The 22,124-nt window shown below is 36.6% G+C and overlaps 8 protein-coding genes across 8 annotated transcripts; 6 read left to right on the top strand and 2 right to left on the bottom strand. All coding sequences in view use genetic code 12, as the record gives it.

Moving 5' to 3' along the window:
• Positions 1-122: 122 nt before the first annotated feature.
• Positions 123-3,059, top strand: CORT_0A02770 (Mdm1 protein; the record flags this gene model as incomplete). Its single annotated transcript, XM_003866059.1, has 1 exon — positions 123-3,059. One exon carries the CDS (start codon positions 123-125, stop codon positions 3,057-3,059), a length of 2,937 nt encoding a protein of 978 aa, XP_003866107.1.
• A 1,896-nt stretch (positions 3,060-4,955) lies between these two features.
• CORT_0A02760 (transporter) lies at positions 4,956-6,533 on the top strand (the record flags this gene model as incomplete). The annotated part of the gene is made up of 1 exon (XM_003866058.1): positions 4,956-6,533. One exon carries the CDS (start codon positions 4,956-4,958, stop codon positions 6,531-6,533), a length of 1,578 nt encoding a protein of 525 aa, XP_003866106.1.
• A 1,595-nt stretch (positions 6,534-8,128) lies between these two features.
• CORT_0A02750 (hypothetical protein) lies at positions 8,129-9,742 on the top strand (the record flags this gene model as incomplete). The annotated part of the gene is made up of 1 exon (XM_003866057.1): positions 8,129-9,742. One exon carries the CDS (start codon positions 8,129-8,131, stop codon positions 9,740-9,742), a length of 1,614 nt encoding a protein of 537 aa, XP_003866105.1.
• A 240-nt stretch (positions 9,743-9,982) lies between these two features.
• Positions 9,983-10,360, top strand: CORT_0A02740 (Rpc19 RNA polymerases I and III subunit AC19; the record flags this gene model as incomplete). The annotated part of the gene is made up of 1 exon (XM_003866056.1): positions 9,983-10,360. The coding sequence occupies one exon, from the start codon at positions 9,983-9,985 to the stop codon at positions 10,358-10,360; it is 378 nt and encodes a 125-aa protein (XP_003866104.1).
• Positions 10,361-10,935: 575 nt separating this feature from the next.
• Positions 10,936-13,506, top strand: CORT_0A02730 (Dbp2 protein; the record flags this gene model as incomplete). The annotated part of the gene is made up of 2 exons (XM_003866055.1): positions 10,936-12,244; positions 13,127-13,506. 2 exons carry the CDS (start codon positions 10,936-10,938, stop codon positions 13,504-13,506), a joined length of 1,689 nt encoding a protein of 562 aa, XP_003866103.1.
• A 2,390-nt stretch (positions 13,507-15,896) lies between these two features.
• On the top strand, positions 15,897-18,458 carry CORT_0A02720 (Cho2 phosphatidyl-ethanolamine N-methyltransferase; the record flags this gene model as incomplete). The annotated part of the gene is made up of 1 exon (XM_003866054.1): positions 15,897-18,458. The coding sequence occupies one exon, from the start codon at positions 15,897-15,899 to the stop codon at positions 18,456-18,458; it is 2,562 nt and encodes an 853-aa protein (XP_003866102.1).
• An 81-nt stretch (positions 18,459-18,539) lies between these two features.
• On the bottom strand, positions 18,540-19,433 carry CORT_0A02710 (hypothetical protein; the record flags this gene model as incomplete). The annotated part of the gene is made up of 1 exon (XM_003866053.1): positions 18,540-19,433. One exon carries the CDS (start codon positions 19,431-19,433, stop codon positions 18,540-18,542), a length of 894 nt encoding a protein of 297 aa, XP_003866101.1.
• Positions 19,434-19,716: 283 nt separating this feature from the next.
• On the bottom strand, positions 19,717-21,432 carry CORT_0A02700 (Ymx6 NADH dehydrogenase; the record flags this gene model as incomplete). Its single annotated transcript, XM_003866052.1, has 1 exon — positions 19,717-21,432. The coding sequence occupies one exon, from the start codon at positions 21,430-21,432 to the stop codon at positions 19,717-19,719; it is 1,716 nt and encodes a 571-aa protein (XP_003866100.1).
• Between the last annotated feature and the right edge of the window lie 692 nt (positions 21,433-22,124).

Raw genomic sequence — 22,124 nt, 5'->3', positions numbered from 1 at the left:
GAGACAGTTACACAAAATTAGCATATCAAGATTTTAATCTTGAAAAAATGTAAACATCAGACATATCCATTGCCAACGACTGAAAAGCCTCAGCAACAACAGTTTCGCAGTAATCAGCACTTATGCTCAGTAAAGGAGTTCAACTAGGACTTGCTACAGTGATACTATGGCTTCACTTTTATCCATTTCATGCGGTAATATTTGTATGTGGGGCTGTTTTTGCAATTGTTGCGTGCTTTATAGTTCTGATTAGTGTACCGTCTGCTCAGTTCAACAATAGGCCGAATCCAAAACGGAAATTCCGATTCTTAAGTTATCCTGAATGGGAAAGAAGGACTGAGTCTCTCAAAGCCAATTTCCATGACGATTGTCCAACTATAGTGGATTCGAAGAAATTGTCCGCTTCAATATCGGAGCTCTTGGACATTATCATCAATGAGTTTATTAATTCATGGTTTTCCCAAATCAGTTCATCACCATTGTTTGCACAAGATGTCAAGGTAGAGCTCTCGCATGTGTCAAAATGTATTGCGCGAAAGCTTCAAAAGATTGACTATGCAAAACTCGTTACTTTCAAGCTTTTACCGTTGTTCAACAACCACTATCTTACCTACGCTTCTGCACATACCAATATGGATGGTACTGCAGAAATTTTGGCGCGTTTTAATAATGGAAATTTGCATGTGGGCGTTACACTAGAGCAATCCGAAAAGAAGGAGAAGAATATTCAGGAAAAGACATATTTAAGGGGTCAAATTAAAAAATTACTAACTAAAACATTTTCAGATGGCGAAAAGTCAAACGATATTGTGTTGATGTTTGTCACCGAGGTATTAGCTTGCACTATTTTGGATAATGTGTTCAACCTACTAACAGATCCCGATTTCCTAAATTTGCAGTTTATTAAGTTTATTGGTGATAGTTTAAAGCGAAGGAATCAGGTGAAAGAGCTTCGTTCTGCTTTGGAGGAACACACTATGTCGTCAATTTCTGCAGATAATAATGTTGCAGATCGAACTATCCATGAAATTGAAAGTAGTTTGCAGGACATTTTTATACAAGACGACACCAAAGAAAGGACTGTTATTCAGCTAGACAATGAGAAAAAACAGTCTGCCAAATCAGATAGGCTAGTTGCTTTGCTTAAGTCTCCAGTCGAACTGACAGCATTTGAACAGTACCTAAAATGGAAAAATAAGTTGTACTTATTAACATTCTGGAGAAAAGTAGAACAATCGACGGCCCCATTGATGGATGATGTACAAATGCCAACGTCTTTGAGTCTCACCAAAGAGGAGTGTATTGATATAAGAGAGGAATATTTTAGTTCTGGTCTCATCAGTATTGATGACACAAATTTGGAAAATTTTGGTCGCTTGGATGCAAATGAGTCTTTTCAACACCCATCCTGTTTTCAAGTTTGCAAAGATGCCTTAATAACGCTACATGAGAAAGTTTTCCAAGATTTGTTTTCTGAGTATTATTTCAACTTCTTGTTGACAGAAGTTGACAGCTATGAGGGGAAGAAGGATGTGGGTGAGAATGAAGCCATTGTTCATCAGATTGAAGATAAGTTCGCTACCATAATGAGTGATCCAAAATACGACGTAGCCAAGGGTTACTCTGACGGGTTTCAAGGTAAAAGTCCTGCTACGGGAATCAACGAGAGATCAATGCTTAGCCGAAATGATCGATATTCAAGACTCTTTGAGGATGATGAACCATCATCTGAGGACGACGATGAGTCGGATGAATTAGATACTGACAGTGACTCAATTATTATGAAGGAAGGTAGCGAAAGTATGGAGTTGGCCGGTCCAGGTAACCTACACTTAGCTGAGAAAATACCTCAAATTGAGAAGGAAATTGAAAATCTTAAACGACAACTAATTTACCTAGAGCCTCTATTACAAAAAGCTCAATTGACAAATAACCAATCAAAATTGAAAGTGCTACTCAAGTCGAAGACTGGTGTTCAAAAGGATATAGCTTTTAAGGAGTTGCAGAAACAACAGTATATTGTGCAAGAGAGTGACAACAGTTTGTTTGGAAAATCGAAGGTTAGTATTCTTTCGGTAGTGCATGAGAATGAGAAGGGAAAACAATTTGTCATGTACATCATTGAAGTTCAAAAGTTTTCAACTGAAGAACCAAACGTTGTTAAAGCTGGTTGGGTTGTTGCAAGGAGATACAGTCAGTTTCACAGATTACATGGATATTTGAAGCACCGGTATCCTCAAGTTTCGTCCTTAAATTTCCCACAAAAATCGATCCTGGTTTTGAAGTTTCAACAAAAGAATATAACGGAGAGTCGAAGACACCAGCTTGAGGCTTATTTGGGAGCGCTTATTGAGATCCCAGAGGTTTGTTCAGACATGGCTTTTAGATCTTTTTTATCCTCGGAAAATTTTCAATTAGGAAAGCGTCAAAGTTTTGACGAGCCAAAGAAATTGTCAGCATTGTTTGGTTACAAGTGGTATTTGGGGTCACCCAGCAATAGGAATATGGTCTACAACCAGTGCTCATCTACGCCTTCTGATGCTAATGGTGGGATCTTGGAAAATAGGCGTGAAATGGAAAAGGAATTACGTCAATTTGATGAAAGACTGACCGGTAAACCATTATTTATCAAACCTATATGTGATATGATAATTACCATATTCAATCTCCACTGGCTTAAAGGTAGAGCATTGGTCGTTATTCTTCAACAGTTCTTCGGAACTGCCGTTGAAAACAAAGTGTACGAAGTTGTTGAAACTCATTTGAATGAACCCAGTATTTGTAATTGGTTGATCGTATTGCGTGAGTTGTTGTTCCCTAATGGTCGGTTTAAGTTGGACCCGGAGGTAAGAACCAAACAACAAAAGTTACAAGCTTACCAAGAAGCCAAACAGTTTTTTGAGACGTTTATGACCGAAACTTGGTCTAAGATATTTGGTAGTGAAAACACCATTAATGCTGCGATTACATTATTTCACATGCTACAGGTAAATCAATTGAACAAGCATCTCATGTTTCAAATTTTTGATGAAATTTTAGATGAACTATGTAGCGAATAAGACTTGGGGATCACTTAAGCAGAGCAGTTTATAGATAACACTTAAAGGCTCAGCAACTAAAGAAGTATTGAATTCAGGGAACAAAACTACTTCTTGGGAAGATCTTCTCTATTGTTGGGTAAATTGACGAGGTGGGGTTAGTATGGGGCTGGATCCCCCAATTAATTGTTTTTACTAATTAATTATACAATTTCATATGTTTGTGTAATTTGTACTTTTGTGAAACTCCGAAATTTCTCGAGATAGAGTAGAGGCGTGTGCGATGTATTCTTTATTTAGCACACGTCTTTTGATTTCAAAGGGGCAAATAATGGTTTACATAAGATCCATGGTGTCTGCTTTTGAACAGATGAACTGTCGCTGTCGGATATCTCCTTGAAACTTAGATCATTGTATTCATTAGAGGCAAACATTTTACCACGCTTGCTAAACTTGGTGAAGCACGTTGTATTTGTAGCAACGATTGTCCACGATACGCATCCGTAGTTTTTCTTGTAAATTATTAGGTGACTGGGGTGTCAAAAGTGTAATGATAAGAGAGGTTTTTTTTTTACTTGCACAACAGAAGCATCATTTGATAATGGCATTGTTGATTTGGTTCTCCTATACTTGAACCTCTTTTGCGTAGTAGAGGTGATGGAAATAGATCTTCTTGTGACTGTCGAATTTAAGTAGACAATCAGTAAAGCGGATACGTTACACACATAAATGGTATACCCCCCCCAGAGTTAAAATATCGATTAGAAATGTTGGGCCGCAAAAAGTTCTTGCCGGTGCTGCAAGATCATAGACTGAAAAATATTCATTACCAATGTCCATTTCTTGGCGGTGTATTACAAGCCTAAACAAATCTAATTTGCAAAAGGCAATCAATGGACTCAGAACAAAATTTAATGTTCAAGATTTTACGATTGAGCGTCATGAAGAGCCGCAAAACCAACAAGATACGGGTGAGTCGGGTCGAACTAAAACTGAATTGGGGACTCAGCTTTACAATGTATATGCGTGTTTGGCTGAAAGAACACTCGTGTTTACGTGATCCGTTTTTGGCTATTGTTATTTTCTTTTGAGATTCCCACGAACAATAGAAAATAATAAAAGTTCCCCCACGGAAAAACTAAAAAAAAAGTCAAAAATTAAAATTATATCTTGGCATATCCTCCATATCATATACACTTGTAACATATGTATTGTTAGTCGACTTCAAGTAGTGCTTTATCCGATTGTAGCTATGGGAGTTAACATTTACAAGCAATATTGCCAAGATCAACTCAAAAAATTTTCTTGTAAGGAGTATTTGTTATCCATCGTTGAACTATGAAATTTCAGAGTCGTAATCGAAAACACAAATCTCGGAAAATCTTTTAATCAGTTATGACAAAAAGAAATTATTTTATGAAAAAATAGATGTTTCGATCGGTTGTCTATACTATAAGTCTACAATAGTCGCAATATCAATAGTAAAGCTAACTTACAACAACGTATTTATGGTGAAGGAGCAGTCAACGATTTTGTCGTCCTGTAATTGTGATATGGGTCACACCAAGGCGTCCATTAATATGTGTAATGCTCTTAACCACACTGAAATAATTATTTTTTATTTTTTTCTTCTTCCCCACCTCGCGTGGTTTGTACTTATTAGGTTTTGTGTTCAATTACATAAAAGAAATGTAACAGCAAAGGTCAAAAACAATAAATTTTTAGCAAATACGCTTCACAAGTTTAATCAAAGAGATGAAGAAAAAAAAATTGTTGAGTGACTTAATTGAAAATGCCGTGTTTCATGAATGTTAGCCCCCTGCTTTGTTATGAAAATGTATATAAAAGACCCAAAATCCTCTGCTTTGGATTCCTCGTTTTTACGTTTGTTTCTAACACTACAACCGCACACTTAAGATGTCAGTTGAAAAAACAGGTGTATCTCATATTGAAGAGTTGGAAGATGTTAAGCCCAACACCTCCCACATTGAGGTAGGGACAGACTTGAAAAAGTCTGACTCTGAATTGGTAATGGGTGAAATTGAAGAAGAACCATACTATGTTGATTTACCAGAGTCATTGCGTGATTTAACCCAAGATGAGTTGAAGACATTAGACAAAAAAACCACAAGAAAGATTGATTTAAGATTGATGCCTATGTTGATTTTTATATACATCTTGAACTATATTGATCGTAACAATATTGCTAGTGCAAGATTGGGTGGATTAGAAAAAGATTTGGGTTTAGTAGGAAACCAATATGAAATTGTTATTTCCGTGTTATTTGTTGGTTACATCTTGTTCCAAGTCCCTTCGAATATGTTGTTGAATAGATTGGGTCGTCCATCTGCTTATTTGGCTGTTGTCATGACGCTTTGGGGTGCTATTTCAACATGTACAGCTGCCGTTCAAAATTTTAGTGGGTTAGTTGCTATTCGTGTCTTGCTTGGTGTGGTTGAGTCTGCATTCTTTTGTAGTGCCTTAATGATCTTGTCTTCCTGGTACGATAAAAAGACTTTGGCTTCAAGGAACTCGATTTTATATGCTGGTTCATTGATCAGTTCCGCCTTTAGTGGATTGCTAGCAGCTGGTATTTTGGAAATGGACGGTTTGGGAGGTATAGAAGGATGGAGATATTTATTCATCATTGAAGGTGGTATTACCGTCTTGACAGTTCCATTTGCATACTTTATTTTACCAGACACTCCTCACAACACAAAGTTTTTGAGTCAGCAAGAGAAAGACATCATTCAGTGGAAATTAAAGAGAGATTTGGGAGATGTTGACGACTCTGATGCAGAAGCTAAAATTAGTGACTGGGAAGGTTTCAAATTGGCAGTGACGGATACAAAGATGTGGATGCTCTGTGGTATGCACAGTTTCTTGGTTGCTGCTTGTGGTGTCACCAATTTCTTCCCCACCATTGTTGGTACGTTGAACTTCAACCACACAATTACCTTGTGTTTAACAGCCCCACCTTATGTTGTTGCCGTTGTTGTTACCTATTTCTGGGCTAGACATGCCGACAAAACTGGAGAAAGAACATTTCATATCATCATTCCAATGATCTTTGCTTTGGTGGCATTTATTATTGCTGTTGCAACATTGAACACAGGTGCTAGATACTTTAGTATGATTCTTATGATTCCAAGTTTATATTCCGCTTTCGTTGTCATTTTGACGTGGATTTCAAATTCATGTCCTAGACCGCCAGCCAAGAGAGCAGTTGCTATTGCTTTGGTCAATTGTTTGAGTAACTCAACATCAATTTGGAACTCGTATTTGTATCCTTCAAGTGACGGACCACGTTACGTCAAAGCAATGAGCTGTAACATCGCATTCCTTGTTTTGGCTATTCTTTTTGTTATCATGTTGAGAATTAGGTTGATGGTATTGAACAAGAAGATTGAAAGAGGCACCATGGACTGGCAAAAAGAATTGGGTAAAGGTAACGATGGATCAAAGATCTCAGCCGATTTTAGATACTTATACTAGAACATTTGACATGTTTACATAGGATTAATGATGATACGTAATCAAGATGTTATAGTCATTTTACTCTATTTTTTTCAAAACTTGTCTTTTCAATGAAGATGCGACTTTCCGATGACTAGGCATAGGCTTTAGAGGCGTGAGCGGACAATAGTGCTGTAGAAGTGGCCCAATAGGACTTCAAACAACATCTGAGTAAGAACAGTTCTGCTCTGACAATTGACTATAACTGGTAAGTAGTTTTGCAAGCGGCCATCGATATTTGAAGCTTGTAATAAATGGGCTCCGATTTCCCTGTTTACTCCTCCCCCTTCTTCCCTTCTCTTTTTATTTTCTTTCCCCTCTAAGCTTGAAATGAGGAGCGACTTTTTTTGATCAACAGAAAATAATCCACCTAATTTTTAAGGTTTCCAACTTGGGACACTTAGCTCGAATAGAAGCAATGTTAATCCAAGCCGCAATTACAAACGTGGTACATACAGTACAGCCGTTCATCTAAAGAGAAAGTATATTGTGTTGAATTGTTAGAGTCCTTGATGTCTATTGGGCACGCACAACTCTTTCGATGTTTAAGACAATACAAAGACAATACAAGCAGAATTTTTAAGACGGCCAAACAATATCTTACCCGCCCCTGGCGCTTACAACATGTCCCCGAATGAGCTCATTATTGGAATTATATGAGTATGACCCGATGCTTCACATCCATCTTTTCAGCTTGATCTCATACATAGGTCTAAGAAGTAAGAAATTCGACAGTTCATTCGTTCCGTATAAATAAGCTTTGACAAAGCCATTTAGTACTGGGATATCCACTACAAATACTTAATTAAGCTATTATCAATCTCATATTTGTATTATAAAGTTGCTATAAGTGTCGATGAATTACCAAACATTACACCACAAAACTTCAAACCTTACGAAGTTTATTCTACTTTTGCGCAAGGGCCTGTTCTCATTCGCAATTAGTGTGTCCACCACAGAATGTAATTCTAACAAGCCATGACCCCATGGAGAAAGTCCTCAAGATATAGAAAGTGGAATGTTATAGGTTGGTTAATTATTTCACGAACTTTTGGTTCACTTTAACTTTATTTTTATTTTGTACCCCACGTTCTAGAATAACCTTTTGTATGGTTCTGGGGTGGAGAATCTTAGTGATCGTGGGAACCGCCGTTCATGAGATAAGGAGAGAGGTAAGATGCAACCAGTGCCAACGATTTTGCGTTTTCAATGGGGTAATGAATTTTGGGCCCTTCGTATTTTTACTTACAGCACAAAATCTGGCTCCGAGGGGGTTGGGAAGACTGCTGGAGCATAACTTTTAGGGTTGACTGGGGCTCTTATCTCCACAGAAGTATTTAAAGTTTGATCAGCGTCCCGTATAATAATGGATAATGCTAGCATTTAATTCCTAAGCAGCTGGTATTTCCTATGAAGTGGCAAAACACAACCCCCGCCCAAGCTTCTTATCTTCGAATATAAATAGAGAAATATAGAATCACTAAATTGAGGTTCTTTCGTATGAGTTAGGACTTTTCTTCCAATTTCAAATTCAATTGAATAACTGATCCACGATTACAAACATTCGTATCAATATGTCTGCTGAAAACAAACCAACTGTGAAAGAAAAAAGTATCTTCAACAAGCCTGAAGTTTCACAAGTTATGGAAGACGATGAGGAGATATCACACTCCTCCCAAAATGAAGTTTCCGATGACTTGAAAAAGTTAGATTCAAATATTGGTTCAGAAAACGTTGAGGAGAATACTTATTACACAAATTTGCCGGAATCGTTACAGCACTTGACCCAAGAAGAATTGAAAGCCTTGGATAAGAGAGCTATAAGGAAGGTTGATTTGAGATTACTTCCCATGATGGCATTTATTTATATTTTGAATTTCCTTGATCGTAACAACATTGCAAGCGCAAGATTGGGTAGTTTGGAAAAAGACTTGAATTTGAAGGGGAACCAATACCAAGTTTGTATTTCGATTTTGTTTGTTGGGTACATTTTGTTTCAGATTCCAGGTAATATGATATTAAACAAAGTGGGACGCCCTTCAGTATTCATTGCGGTTGTCTTGTTTGGCTGGGGAGCTTGTGCCACGGCAATGGGCGGCGTGCAAAATTATGCTGGATTGGCAGCTACTCGTGTATTTCTTGGTGTTGCCGAATCTGCATTCTTTGGTGGCGCATTAATGATTTTGTCTATGTGGTACGATAAGAAAACATTGGCATCGAGAAACTCACTTTTATTCATTGGAAACCCACTTAGTGCTGCATTCAGTGGGTTATTGGCAGCTGGTATTTTGAAGATGGGTGGCTTGGGAGGTGTTGCAGGGTGGAGATGGTTGTTCATTCTTGAAGGAGGCGTCACTGTGATAGCAGTTCCATTCGCTTATTTTGTTTTGCCAGACAAGCCAGCTAATACTAAATTCTTGAACCAAATGGAGAAGGATATCATTCAATGGAAAGTGAGACAGGATTTGGGTGATGTTGCAGATTCCGATACTGAAGCTAAAGTTACTACTTGGCAAGGCTTTAAGTTGGCTATCAAGGACGAGAAAATGTGGATGGTTACTGGTCAATTAAGTCTTTTGGTTTGTGCTTGTGGTATTCTTAACTTCTTCCCAACAATCGTCGCTGCATTAAATTTTGACAGGACTGTCACATTATGTTTGACTGCACCACCATTTTTACTTGCGGTTCCCGTCTCATACTACTGGGCTAGACATGCAGACAAAAGTGGAGAAAGAACATTCCACATTCTCATTCCATTATCATTGGCAACCGTGTCCTTCATCATTCCTGTTGCCACTACCAATTTTGCTGCAAGATACTTTAGTTACTGTATTATGATTCCAGGCATTATTGGTGCATATGTGGTTATCATCACCTGGATGCCAAACTCATGTCCAAGACCACCAGCAAAGAGGGCTGTTTCGATTGCTTTGATGATTGGATTGAGTAATTCCCCTTACACATGGACTGCCTTTTTATACCCCTTGAGCGATGGTCCACGTTACATTAAAGGTATGAGTTGTAACATTGCATTCTCGGTTATGGCAATGATCTTAGTAGTGTTGTTGAGAATCAGATTGAGGCAATTGAACAAGAAGGTTGAAAATGGTACTATGAACTGGCAAAAAGAATTGGGAGAGGGTAATGACGGTTCCAAGATTGCTGCTGACTTTAGATACTTATATTAGAACATATTAAATACATTTAGCATCCACGATGAATATTATGAAAATATGATAAACATGTAAATGTAGTTTGTAGACGGGGCTTATTGAGAGGTTCTAATTGCTTGGTAGCGCTGTACATAGCATTTACCCATTTGAAAAAAAATTGACTGTGAGATTATGTCGATGACATCTCATCGAAGACAAAACTGGCAACCCACCACGCCCAAATACAACACTTGAGAAGGACAATAGCAAGTCATAATGTCATCCGATGATGTAAAAATAGATGAGATAGAACAAACTGATGAAACAGAGTATGATCTTGACAAGATAAAGATGCTCCCTGGTGCATCAGAAGACGGATCTTCAGCTTCATTCCAGATATTGGAGGAAGACCATACATTGGGTAATGCATTGCGTTATATAATCATGAAGAATCCTGAGGTTGAATTTTGTGGATATAGTATACCACACCCTAGTGAGAACAAAATGAATATCAGAATACAAACGTATGGTAACATTTCAGCTGTTGAAGCTTTACATCAGGGATTAGATAACTTGAGTGAGCTTTGCGGTGTTGTCGAGGAAAAGTTTGAGCAAAAGTTGAAAGAAGGTGGATACAGCACTGAAGAGCCATAAACGGGAGGGAAATGTGAGGAAGTTATGTTATTATAGTGTGGATAGAGGCTCGCATAGTCTAGTAGACTTGTTTATAGTGTGATATAGTTGCAAATTTAAATAACAGGTTAGTAATTATGATTCAGTAAAGTCAACTTTGACAGACTTCCTAATTAAATGGATGTGATACTCTCCAGCGTTTAATTTTGAAACACTATTTTTAGTGAAAAGTATATTCAGATAGTCTAGTAGTTTCAAAAGATAAAGATTTCGTGTTGTTCTATGGTATTCTACCATGCTATTACTTATTTATACAGATTGATCTATTATCTATATCTTTCTCATACTGAAGATTTGACAGACGTTTCAATTGTTTGTGTAATGTCTCACATAAACTATGCGATGCCTTTTGAAAAAAGAAATTTCACAAATTAAATTTTCTTCTAAGAGTTTAAGAGGAACTAGAGAAGAGAAAAAAAAAACCATCACTTATTTATCCCTTTTCTTCTTCTTCCATAACATATTTCGATTTTGAAATTTACTCTCAACAATTAATCAATTAGATAAAAACTAACCAATCAAGTCAAAAGAGAATAATGTCGTATAACAACGGAGGATATAGAGGTGGCTCAAGTGGTGCAGGTGGATACTCCAATGGAGGAGGTTTTGGTGGCAGAGGTGGCTACGGTGGTGGATCAAGAGATGGCAGTTTTGGTGGAAGAGGAGGAGGAAGAGGTGGTTTTGGGGGTAGAGATGGTGGTTTTGGTGGAAGAGGTGGAGGAAGGTTTAATGATGCACCAAGACAAGAATTATCTGTTCCACAGTGGGATATAGAGCAATTACCGAAATTTGAGAAGAACTTTTATACTGAACACCCAAATGTTGCAGCTAGATCAGATGCTGATATTGAAGCTTTTAGAAACAAAAACGAAATGAGTGTGCAAGGTCATGATATCCCACATCCAATTACTACCTTCGATGAAGCTGGTTTCCCTGACTACGTTTTAAATGAATTGAAGGCACAAGGTTTTCCAAAACCAACTGCTATTCAATGTCAAGGTTGGCCTATGGCTTTAAGTGGTAGAGATATGGTTGGTATTGCCGCTACTGGTTCAGGTAAGACCTTGTCATATTGTTTGCCAGGTATTGTTCACATCAATGCTCAGCCATTGTTGAAACCAGGTGATGGACCTATTGTTTTGGTTTTGGCACCTACAAGAGAATTGGCTTGTCAAATTCAAACTGAATGTAGCAAATTCGGATCATCATCTAGAATCAGAAACACTTGTGTTTACGGTGGTGCCCCAAAGGGCCCGCAAATTAGAGATTTGGCAAAGGGTGTTGAAATTTGTATTGCTACTCCAGGTAGATTGATTGATATGTTGGAAGCTGGTAAGACTAACTTGAAGAGAGTTACTTATTTGGTTTTGGACGAAGCAGATAGAATGTTAGATATGGGTTTTGAACCTCAAATCAGAAAAATTGTTGATCAAATCAGACCAGACCGTCAAACATTGATGTGGTCTGCTACTTGGCCAAAGGAAGTGCAAGCCTTGGCCAGAGACTACTTGAATGATCCAATTCAAGTTACTATTGGTTCATTGGAATTGGCTGCATCACACACAATTACTCAAATTGTCCAGGTTGTTACTGAATATCAAAAGAGAGATATGCTTGTTAAATATTTGGAAAGTGCTTTGGGTGACACCAGCTCCAAGGTTTTGGTTTTCGCTAGTACCAAGAGGACATGTGATGATGTCACAAGTTATTTGAGATCAGATGGATGGCCCGCATTAGCCATTCATGGTGACAAAGAGCAGCACGAAAGAGACTGGGTCTTGAAGGAATTTAGACAAGGAAGTCATTCCATTATGGTTGCAACTGATGTTGCTGCCAGGGGTATTGGTATGTATTTCATTTGAAGGGGGGAGAGACTCCCAAATATTATTAACTTTTGCATTTTAGGAATGATACTTTTTTTTGAGGAAACTTGATTGTGTTTTGGCGGGCCAATTCACAAATGAGAGGGGGAAGTAGATAAGTGAACATTGTGGACCAATTCAGAATAATATTTCACCTTTTATTGGATAATGTGATTGGAAGAAAGCAAGTGAAAATACAGAAAGGGGGGAGTTGCATATGCATTGCACAAGTGTGAAATTACAAATGGCACGCATATTTGTTAATGAGTTCAACAATGACGTTCTTGTACTAGAAAAGGAAAGGGATGCGATAGCTCGTGTCTTTTTAGATCAGGTTTATTGTCCGGTGCAGATACTCTCATCAGTTGAAGATGAGAGGAATACTGCCTTGAATAAGAATATGATAAGTGAAACTGTTTCTATTTTTACTTTGATTCTTACTGAATTTGAGGACAATGCATACACCTGGGTTCAAAGTACAAGATTAAAGATTGAAGCGTGTTTGAAAACGCTCAACTATAGAACGATCCTTATGGATTGTTCGTGTCATTGAATGAAGTCAAATTACCAAAATAATATGTGTGTAGTTGTTTTTCTTTTCATTCTGTGTGTTTAGTATGTCTTTCTGACTGAAATTTCTTCTATATCAAATTCAATAAATGGGTAATGGTTTGATGGGACATGATTTGCTGAGATGATGTCCTTGATATCTCCTAGTGTCCTATAATCCATCTTACGTTCACATTCCAGTTATGTTTTATCTCCCTGTAGTTTCTGTTTCTTTTAAAGATTTAAAGGGTGATCGTTCCTTTGTGAAAAATCATTTTTAATTTGGAATATAAAAATACTAACTTTATATGTTTAGATGTCAAAGGTATTACTCATGTCATTAATTATGATATGCCAGGTAACATTGAAGATTATGTCCACAGAATTGGTAGAACTGGTAGAGGTGGAGCTACAGGTACAGCTATTTCATTTTTCACCGATAACAATAAGAAATTGGGTGGAGACTTATGTAAGATTATGAGAGAGGCTCATCAGACTATTCCACCCGAATTGCAACAATATGATAGAAGAGGTTATGGAGGTCACATTAGATATGGTGCTGGTAGAGGTGGTCGTGGTGGTCGCGGTGGATTTGGAGGAAGAGGTCGTGGTGGATATGGAGGTAGAGGTGGTGGCCGTGGAGGTTACTCTTCTGGTTCCAATACTGCTCCATTGGGGGGCAACCGTCGTTTCTAACAAGGTAAGACTTATTGATTTCAGTTGGTTTCCATTATTTACTCGCCAAAGCTTTTTCAATTTTTATTCTATTATTTTGTGCCCATTGGCCTTTTTAATTTTTGTTTCATAATATTTTTTATAGATGATGTGTATAATAGATTGAAGATTTCATATTTAGTATATTTTGATCTTTAGCATGAAGTGATCAGGCGTAAATGAGTCTATATCGATTGGTTGGAATATCTGGTGAAGAAGTTAAACAAAGTGTGATTACAAATAAACCAGATGTTGGTTTTGTATAATTATGATGATTGTGTGTGATTGTTTAAAGATTAGTTATTATTAGTAGTAGTACCATCATACATCCTATACAAGAGAGAAAAGTGATGCATCACCCTTTAGCTCAACATAGACACACTTTCGAATATGAGAAAGACTGAATGACCAACTATAATCTCCATTCTTTTCAAGTGACTACTGTTATTCTGTTCCTTACCCTCTAGTACATTGGAGTTGTGTCTTAATTCCTGAAGTCGAAGAGGAATGGAATACAAAGGAGATGCATATGTATTCATTCTGTTACGTAGAATGAAACACGGTGATGATATATATATTACTTGTGTTATTTTTTCGAAGTATAGATAGTGTTGCAAAATTCCAACTCTCCTCATTCCCATAATTTTTGTTATCTTTTTATTTTTTTTCTTTTTCTTCTCCTATAGCTCATTTTCACTATGATAGCTTTAATTTTTAGACAAGTGGACAATTCTTGTTGTTTCCGATGAATGGTTTTCCAATTGAGTTCCATCATTTCCATATAATTCATTGGCATGCCAAAGATCGTAGAGCCTTTTATTTAAAGTTAATCATCGCATAGCTTTTGCAGAATGGTGACTTTAAAGTTAAAAGAAACTTAATCATAGTTTTGGGTGTATTGACTTAACCGACATGAAACAGTGCATTTCCAAGCTCTTGTTGGAGCCTTTTAAATCAATATACGAGGTAAACTATAGAGGAGCAACATGTGTCGTTTTGGGTCAAAAAGAATTCATTTGAGTTCCTGATTTTCGATTCCATTGGATTATTGATTGGTCCCCTTTGTTTTTTTAATTTTGGAAAGGATTTATGAAATTCGTTAGGGAATGGTGTTGTCTGGCCCAATGTCTAGTTTCGTACACTGAAAATGAATCTATTTAATGTTTTAATCTTACGTTTTGAAAGTCTTGTCTGTAAACCGAAAATAACAGTTGTAGCTGTGATCCTCTTACTGCATTTCCTTTTAGCTGTAAACAGATGCTGTTATATCTTGACTAAACAATAACTTTGAGTAAAGGAGTACAAGTGTATGTGGTTGTGGTACAATAAAAGTAGACTATATTTCTGCTAGGTACTATATGATTCACCGATGGAGTAAAACAAAGCTTCAGTATATTATGCATGTGTGGTGAGCAGTTTAGCTCCTCTACTGACTGGTCTGAGATCGAGTTGAGGTACCTTTTCATTATCATTAGGTGTAAGTTGTTTGTTGGTTGGTTGCAAACACAAAAGTGTATAAAAATATCACATGCAAATTGTAAAAGCGAATTAGTGGTAGTGTACTTGTGTGCAATAATTAATACTCACAAGATCATTGATTTTGTTTGTAATTCGAATCTATTGTTTGTGAATATATACATATCAACCCAAAACAACAGCTTGTGTATAACTTCAAATTAGATTAAGATTACATTGGTATTTCCCTAGTGTTATTCATTTACTGAAGAAGACTTTGATGTACGTATAGTTGGGAGTGATACCAAGATAGTCAGTTGTCTCTTATCACATTGATCTCTGTCTTTGGCTTATCAAAATCGTATTTTGTTCTGTGTAATATTAGCTGTAAAAAGAACCAACAAAAGTTTATATGCAGTACTAACATAATCATACAGAATACGTAACACCTCTTACAAAGAATTATGTTCCCATCTTTCCTTCAGTAGTGACAGTAGTAGTAACAAGTGACGAAATACCTCGTATGGATTGTCTAAAGACCATCAAACAGATGTGAAGGTGTTGGTGGTGAATAAACAAAGATGTGCCCTTTGTTCAATCCCTCCCCCACACAAAATTTAGTCTCTTTCTCGGTCTCCTTTTTCCGGCTTATTACGAACCGCATATTACGTATAATAACATTTCAATAAGATTTAGAAAATTTTTCAACACTTTTTCAACCAAACAGAAGTCCTTTTCTATATACAGCGGTATTCTCTTTTTTGACCAACTGAGCTTGCTAATACTTTAACACCTTCCTTCCAATCTATTCAAATCACCACTCCCCCATACACCTGCTTGAAATTTGAATTGCGGTGTCATCGTTTAAGAAACAGAAGAAAAAATACAAATTTGCTGCCACAATTTCTGTTCCTACAATGTCAGTCCAAACAGAGGTCAACAATATTCCAATGGAAGAAAAACGAGAGGACTATGTGCTGTCCACTAATGGTCCGAAGGGTATCACATTTTCTGGTGAGACTTTTGTTGTCCCAGAAACTCATGATATGGTAAAGACATTATTTGATCCATCAATACACAAATCTAATTTAGAATTGGTAATTTTGGGATGCTTGTGTGCTAACATGCTTGTGTTTTTAATACCGCTGAATCAAGTGCGAATTGGAGTATTCATTGGGCTCTACATTTTTTGGAGATTGTCTTATAATTTTGGTATTGGTTGGTTATTACAACAACAATCGAACCATAACAGATTAGTATCTTGGGCTAGAGATGGTAAGTTTTTTGATACCAAGAATAACCTGTTTTGGGCTAAATTAGTTCAAAATGAAGTTAAATCGCAACGAGGTAAAGATTATGTTATCTCATCATTACCCATTGAATTCAACACTTGGCTTGTGTTTAGAAAATTTGTTGATTTGATCTTGATGTCAGACTTTGTTACTTTTTGTTGTGTTGTTTACACTTGCTCAGTGGCCAATGCCAATGAGTTTTCAAACACTTGGACGGTTTATTTGAGAATACTTGTTGGGTTCAGTTTGATTTTGTTCAATTTATGGGTCAAAGTTAATGCCCATAATACAATTAAAGACTATGCTTGGTATTGGGGTGATTTCTTTTTCAGACAAATTAATAATGAAGAATTGATTTTTGATGGTGTCTTTGAAATGGTACCACATCCAATGTATTCAGTTGGATATGTTGGATATTATGGATTCGCTTTGATTGCTAAATCATATACGGTGTTGGCAATTGCAATCTTTGGCCATTTCTTACAAATGATTTTTCTTCATTATATTGAAAACCCTCATATCGATAAGATCTATGGTCCTTCTAAGAATGAAATTAACTTAATCAAGATTTTAAAGTTGAAAGACTTGAAACATTTTGAAAATATGCCACCATTGGTTGGTTTCTATAACTTTAATTGGATGAGAGCAAGTGATGTTTTGAATTTGATTTTGATTTTTACTTATGGGGTTATTATTCCATTATTGTCCAAGAATTCATACAAGTTGTTTTTCGCCTTGACTGTGGGAACAAAGTTGTTTGAAAGTTTCTTTATCAATACGTTGTTGATTTTGCAAAGTTATTTCAAATATTTCACCAAATGGTGTCTTTCAAATGATATCCCGGTTGATAAATCGCTAAACAATTGGGCAATTTTGTACAACTCGTTGATTAATTTGACCTACTCATCCTTATTTGGTATGAATTTGGCACATGTTTTACAAGGAACAACCGAAGTACTTTTCCATCATTTGTTTTATTTGAGAGTATTTGTTGGTTGTTTATTGATTGTGACCCAAACTTGGATTAATGCATCCATTATTGATCTGATTGGATACTTTGGCTACTTCTATGGTGATTTCTTCATTCCTAAATCGCAGCATTTAACCAAAGCCGGTGTCTATCGTTATTTGAACAATCCAGAACAAATCTTTGGTGTTTGTGGAGTTATGGGTGTTTTCATTATATGGCCAACTTATGAAAATATTGTATGTTGTATTTTATGGGTTGCCAACAACTTTATCCGTATTAATTTCATTGAAAAGGCTCACATGCTTAGGGTATACGGTGAGCAAGAAGTGAATCAGGACTCAGGTGTCACGAAAACATTTAAGAAACATTTGATCCCCGACGTAATTCAAAGAAGAATCAGTAATGATGAGCCAATGAGAAGAAGAAGAAGTAATCCTGGATTAGGTATTGCGGAATCATTTGAAAATTTCATCAAGGATTTACAAAATTCCAAAGTTAAGTTATCAAAGCAAAAATTGATTGAATTATCACAAAACTTGTCGTTTGCCAATTCAGATTATAAATTGACTCTTCCAGGACTAAATGTTGACCAAGCAGCAAATTCGAAATATATCACCATTGGGTCTCCAATTAAAGTCAATTGGCAATCTCCTGCAGCTACTCACTCTCCGAAAGATTGGATTGGTTTATACAAGATTCTGCAAACTACTTATTCAAGAAACAAAACTTTACTTTCATCATCAGGTAGATGGACCAATTGTGAAACTGCCAATGGTTCATTCACATTCGTTAAAGACAAATTGTTTTGGGAACAAGGTGTTTATGAAGTAAGATATCATTTAGATGGTGGACATGATGTCGCCTATATTTCTGAGCCATTTGAAATTAAATCCAAACATATTGATGTGCCTAATGAGGAATCCTTATTAGATGAATTTGCTATGGAGTTGAAGACGGAAATATTTGATAAAGTATTTGACATTGATTCGAATGATACTTCAATACAATCGATAGCTACACAACTGGATACTAATGTTTTGGAATTGTACAATTTATTAAGTACAATTGTATCGCAAGCAACAAATATTCGCATAAGTTCCAAGATATTCCTTAATCATGATAATATTTCCATTAAGGATGTGGCTAAGAAATTGTATGATATTAATCAAATTCTAAACGATTTGTCATATGATTTTACTGTCAAAAAGGATCAATAAAGCACCCAACAAAGAGCATTGTATATACAACTGAATATCTATACACAAGATAAAAGTAAACACAACTAGCTTCTCTTTTTCTCAACTGAACGACTTCAATAAATATGAATTCAAATTTGCTCTAATCAATTTTGACATTTTGCAACTTTCATCAATCAACTTTTCCACTTCTGATTCTGACAATCCATCATCATCTCCGTCTCCTTCAAACCAACATCCAACAATTTCATCATTTTTCAAATTCATAAAACTAACTAACGCATAAATACCATTCTCAACGCCACCTTCTTCTTTTTTGTAATCCAAATCCTGTCCTATACGAATTTCCCCCTCGCGAGTCCATTTAACAACTCCACTAGTTACAACATCCCTAATTTCAATTCCTGCATCAATAATGGCTAAACTTGAAACAACAACAATCCACTGCATAAGCCACAACATGCCACCAAGCCCACGACACTGTGGATCAGTAGAAATTATACTAACCTGTAGGTCAATTGTCGATTTGGGGTATTTTGATAACAAGATGCTCGGTAATAGACATGATTCTAAATATGAACTAAATCGATGTTCAATTGGACTCATACCTGTCCTATATCCTGATGCATTGAATGTATCCCTACCGTTACTGTTGTTGTTTGAGTCATTGAAGATGTCTGATTGTGGTTGAGGGACATGGGGAAGGAATTTCGTTTCGACACTAATACTTGCTTTATCTATAAATGAGCCACGGATTGGTCGTGGTCCAAAGACTGATACTTGGATTATTGTAGTGTCATTGATTTCTAAGTATGCTGATCCGTTGGAGTTTGTGATTAGTCCATGTTTGAGAAAGAATGGCGGTACTTGATTTGATGAGGAGGAAGTGGCGGATTGGGTTGGTGTAACTTTTGTTGATGATGTATTGTCGTCGGGAGTGGGAATAGTTGGTACCAATGTATTTACTGGTCCTGTTATTCTTCTTCTGTCACTCATGTTCTGCTTGGATATATGTGTCTTACTGTAAAAGGCGATTGGTAGTTATTCTATATTGTGTAGTAGTTTAGTTGGTAGTAAAAGTCGCAACGAGATGAGGTTTTTTGTCATGCTGAATGGTAGCGTTATGACCCAACCTCCGAATGCAAGTGCACCTACTAGTTTAACATCAAAAACGTATTACAATGGGTCTCGTCTATTATTTGTATTTGTTTAAACCATCTCTAAATATATAAATAGTATCGGCCTCGAGTATAAAGATTTTACTCTTTAATTTTCCACTCTACTCCCTTGAGCAATCTCTTCCAAAAGCATACACCTTCAACCAATCAATGCAAATCAAGATTTGATTCTTTACCGAAAGACACATGTAAATATAAGCTGATCTCCAAAACAAATAAGTCAAATTACCACCAGTCGATACATTTGACCACGAGCCCCAAGCCAAATCTGCCACTGCTTTCTCACTTCCAATATAAGCCAATGATCCTTGATAATTGTAAATGAAATGTGGTAAATTCTTTTCTAATCTGACAGCTCGTGATTTCAATGTTTCTGATGGGTTTTGTTCATGATCAATTTTGTACCTCAAGCTTGATAATTTTTGTAACTTATCGAAATAATTGGCCAAGTATTCACCTTGTTGATGAGCAACTTGTGCTGTGGGTGGATACTTGGTAAATGTACAATCTCCCAAGGCAAAGATGTTTGATGATCCTTGTAATTTCAAATATTTGTCAACAAGGAATCCACGTTTGGCATTCTTTTGTTCTTCTACTTTGTCCATCAATACGTGAGTGAAGTCTCTAGTGGCATTACCAGTGGCCCATATAAGCATACCATAGGGAACAATCTCAGTATCTTTGGATTGTTTATGGAAAACAGTACAATATTTATCATCAACTGAATTGATTCTAGCACTCGTAACAAGATTGATATTTGTATCTTGGAAAACTTGATTAGTATATTCAACCAATTTAGGGTTGAATGTATGTAATACTTTTGGTTGCGATTCAATAAGAGTTACTTTTAAATCTTTAGCAACTTCAGGCATCCATTTTTTCAAATCTTGATCAATATAATCTTGAATTTCACCAGCGGCTTCAACACCAGTTGGACCACCACCACATACAATAACATGTAATAATCGTTTACGCTCTTTATCATTTTCTGGTAATAAATTGGCTGCTTCAACTAGATCAATCAATGTCTTTTTGATCCTCAATGAATCACCAACTTCTTTAACAAAGGTTGAGTGTTGAGCAACTCCTGGTAAACCAAATGTTGATGGTTGAGCACCAATTCCAACAACCAAATAATCGTATTGAAGTGTAGCATTAATATATTCGATGTTTCCATCACCAATTTTCTCCGATTTAGTTGATGCTGAACTTTGTTTTGAATGACCCGAATGTACCGTTGTTGATTGTTGGATCTTCAATGTGTTTGTTTCAGGGTCAATATCAACAGCTTCTGCTTCGTAATACACCACTTGTCCTTTACACAACCTAGTAATTGCTCTAACTGGTTCAATAATGGACTTCATGTCAACAGTCCCAGTAGGCACACTAGGTAATAACGGAGTAAATAAGAAATAGTTTCTTGGTGAAACTAAAACCACATTGTATAAAGTAGTATCCAAATTCTTTAATAATGCGACTGATCCCCATCCAGAACCTAAAAGAACCAATGTCTTTTTGCGTTCACCACTGGAGAAAGTGGGAGATTGTGGCTCTTGTTTACCAGGATGAGTTTCAGCATAAATCTTGTATCCAACAAAACCCACAAACCCGGCTGCTCCCAACGCACCAGCACCAAGAGCATATTTGAATAAATTGAGAACAAGTGAAGTATAAGTAGGATGTGGTGGCAGTGGCAGATTCACCGTGGAATATGACTTGGTGAAACGTGGTGCCGATAGATTAAGTCTTGTGCCGGTAGTTAACCTTGTACTAAAGGGGGTAGGTATAAACCTCCTAGTTGCAATTCTGCTAAACATTGTGAAATAGCTACCAATGATATTGCCAGCTGTCTGTTACCGTAGGAAGATGTAGTGAATATTTATTCTATTTTCAATTTTGCGCCGATTTTGAAATCCCTAGATCGGATTAAATTGAATCACTGAGAAGAACAATAAGATTTTTGAACAAAACGTCAGATTGGATTATCGAAAGCCGGGCAAATGATGTCACTTTTTACTTCAAATGATATTCAAATATTTCGAAGTTGAATTGAGGTTCAACTAAATTAGTCCAGGTCTAAATACGAGATTACTTTAGAATTTATGGCATTCCAAACCAACGGTTATAAAAAATGCTTCTGTCGCATATAGCAATCCAATGAGCGAAAAGACATCTTACACAAAACTGAATGTCAAGTCAAAATCCACGGAGTTAAGAGGAACCAAAAGTTCTATCAATTAAGAAGAGCCAAACTCAGCGTTTCAACCCTCCAAAGCTGTAAAGGTATGCCAGTTAGCTGGCTGTTAGATTTAGAAATGTTATCTGCCCTTCTTTGTTTGTATTGTTCCTATTTATATTCTCACGCAGATAAACGGTGGGTACCCTTTTTTGCTTTTCTACGGATAACTTCAAAATCTCGGACCTGCATAATTATTTTTCGGAATTATATACCCCGTGCACGTGACTTTAAAAAGTTTTGTCGTACCCGTTATAGCCGTTACTTATCTAT

This window comes from Candida orthopsilosis (assembly GCF_000315875.1).
Source record: "Candida orthopsilosis Co 90-125, chromosome 1 draft sequence".
In the NCBI taxonomy this organism is placed as follows: domain Eukaryota; kingdom Fungi; phylum Ascomycota; class Pichiomycetes; order Serinales; family Debaryomycetaceae; genus Lodderomyces; species Lodderomyces orthopsilosis.
This window is presented reverse-complemented; position numbering and strand designations above follow the sequence as displayed.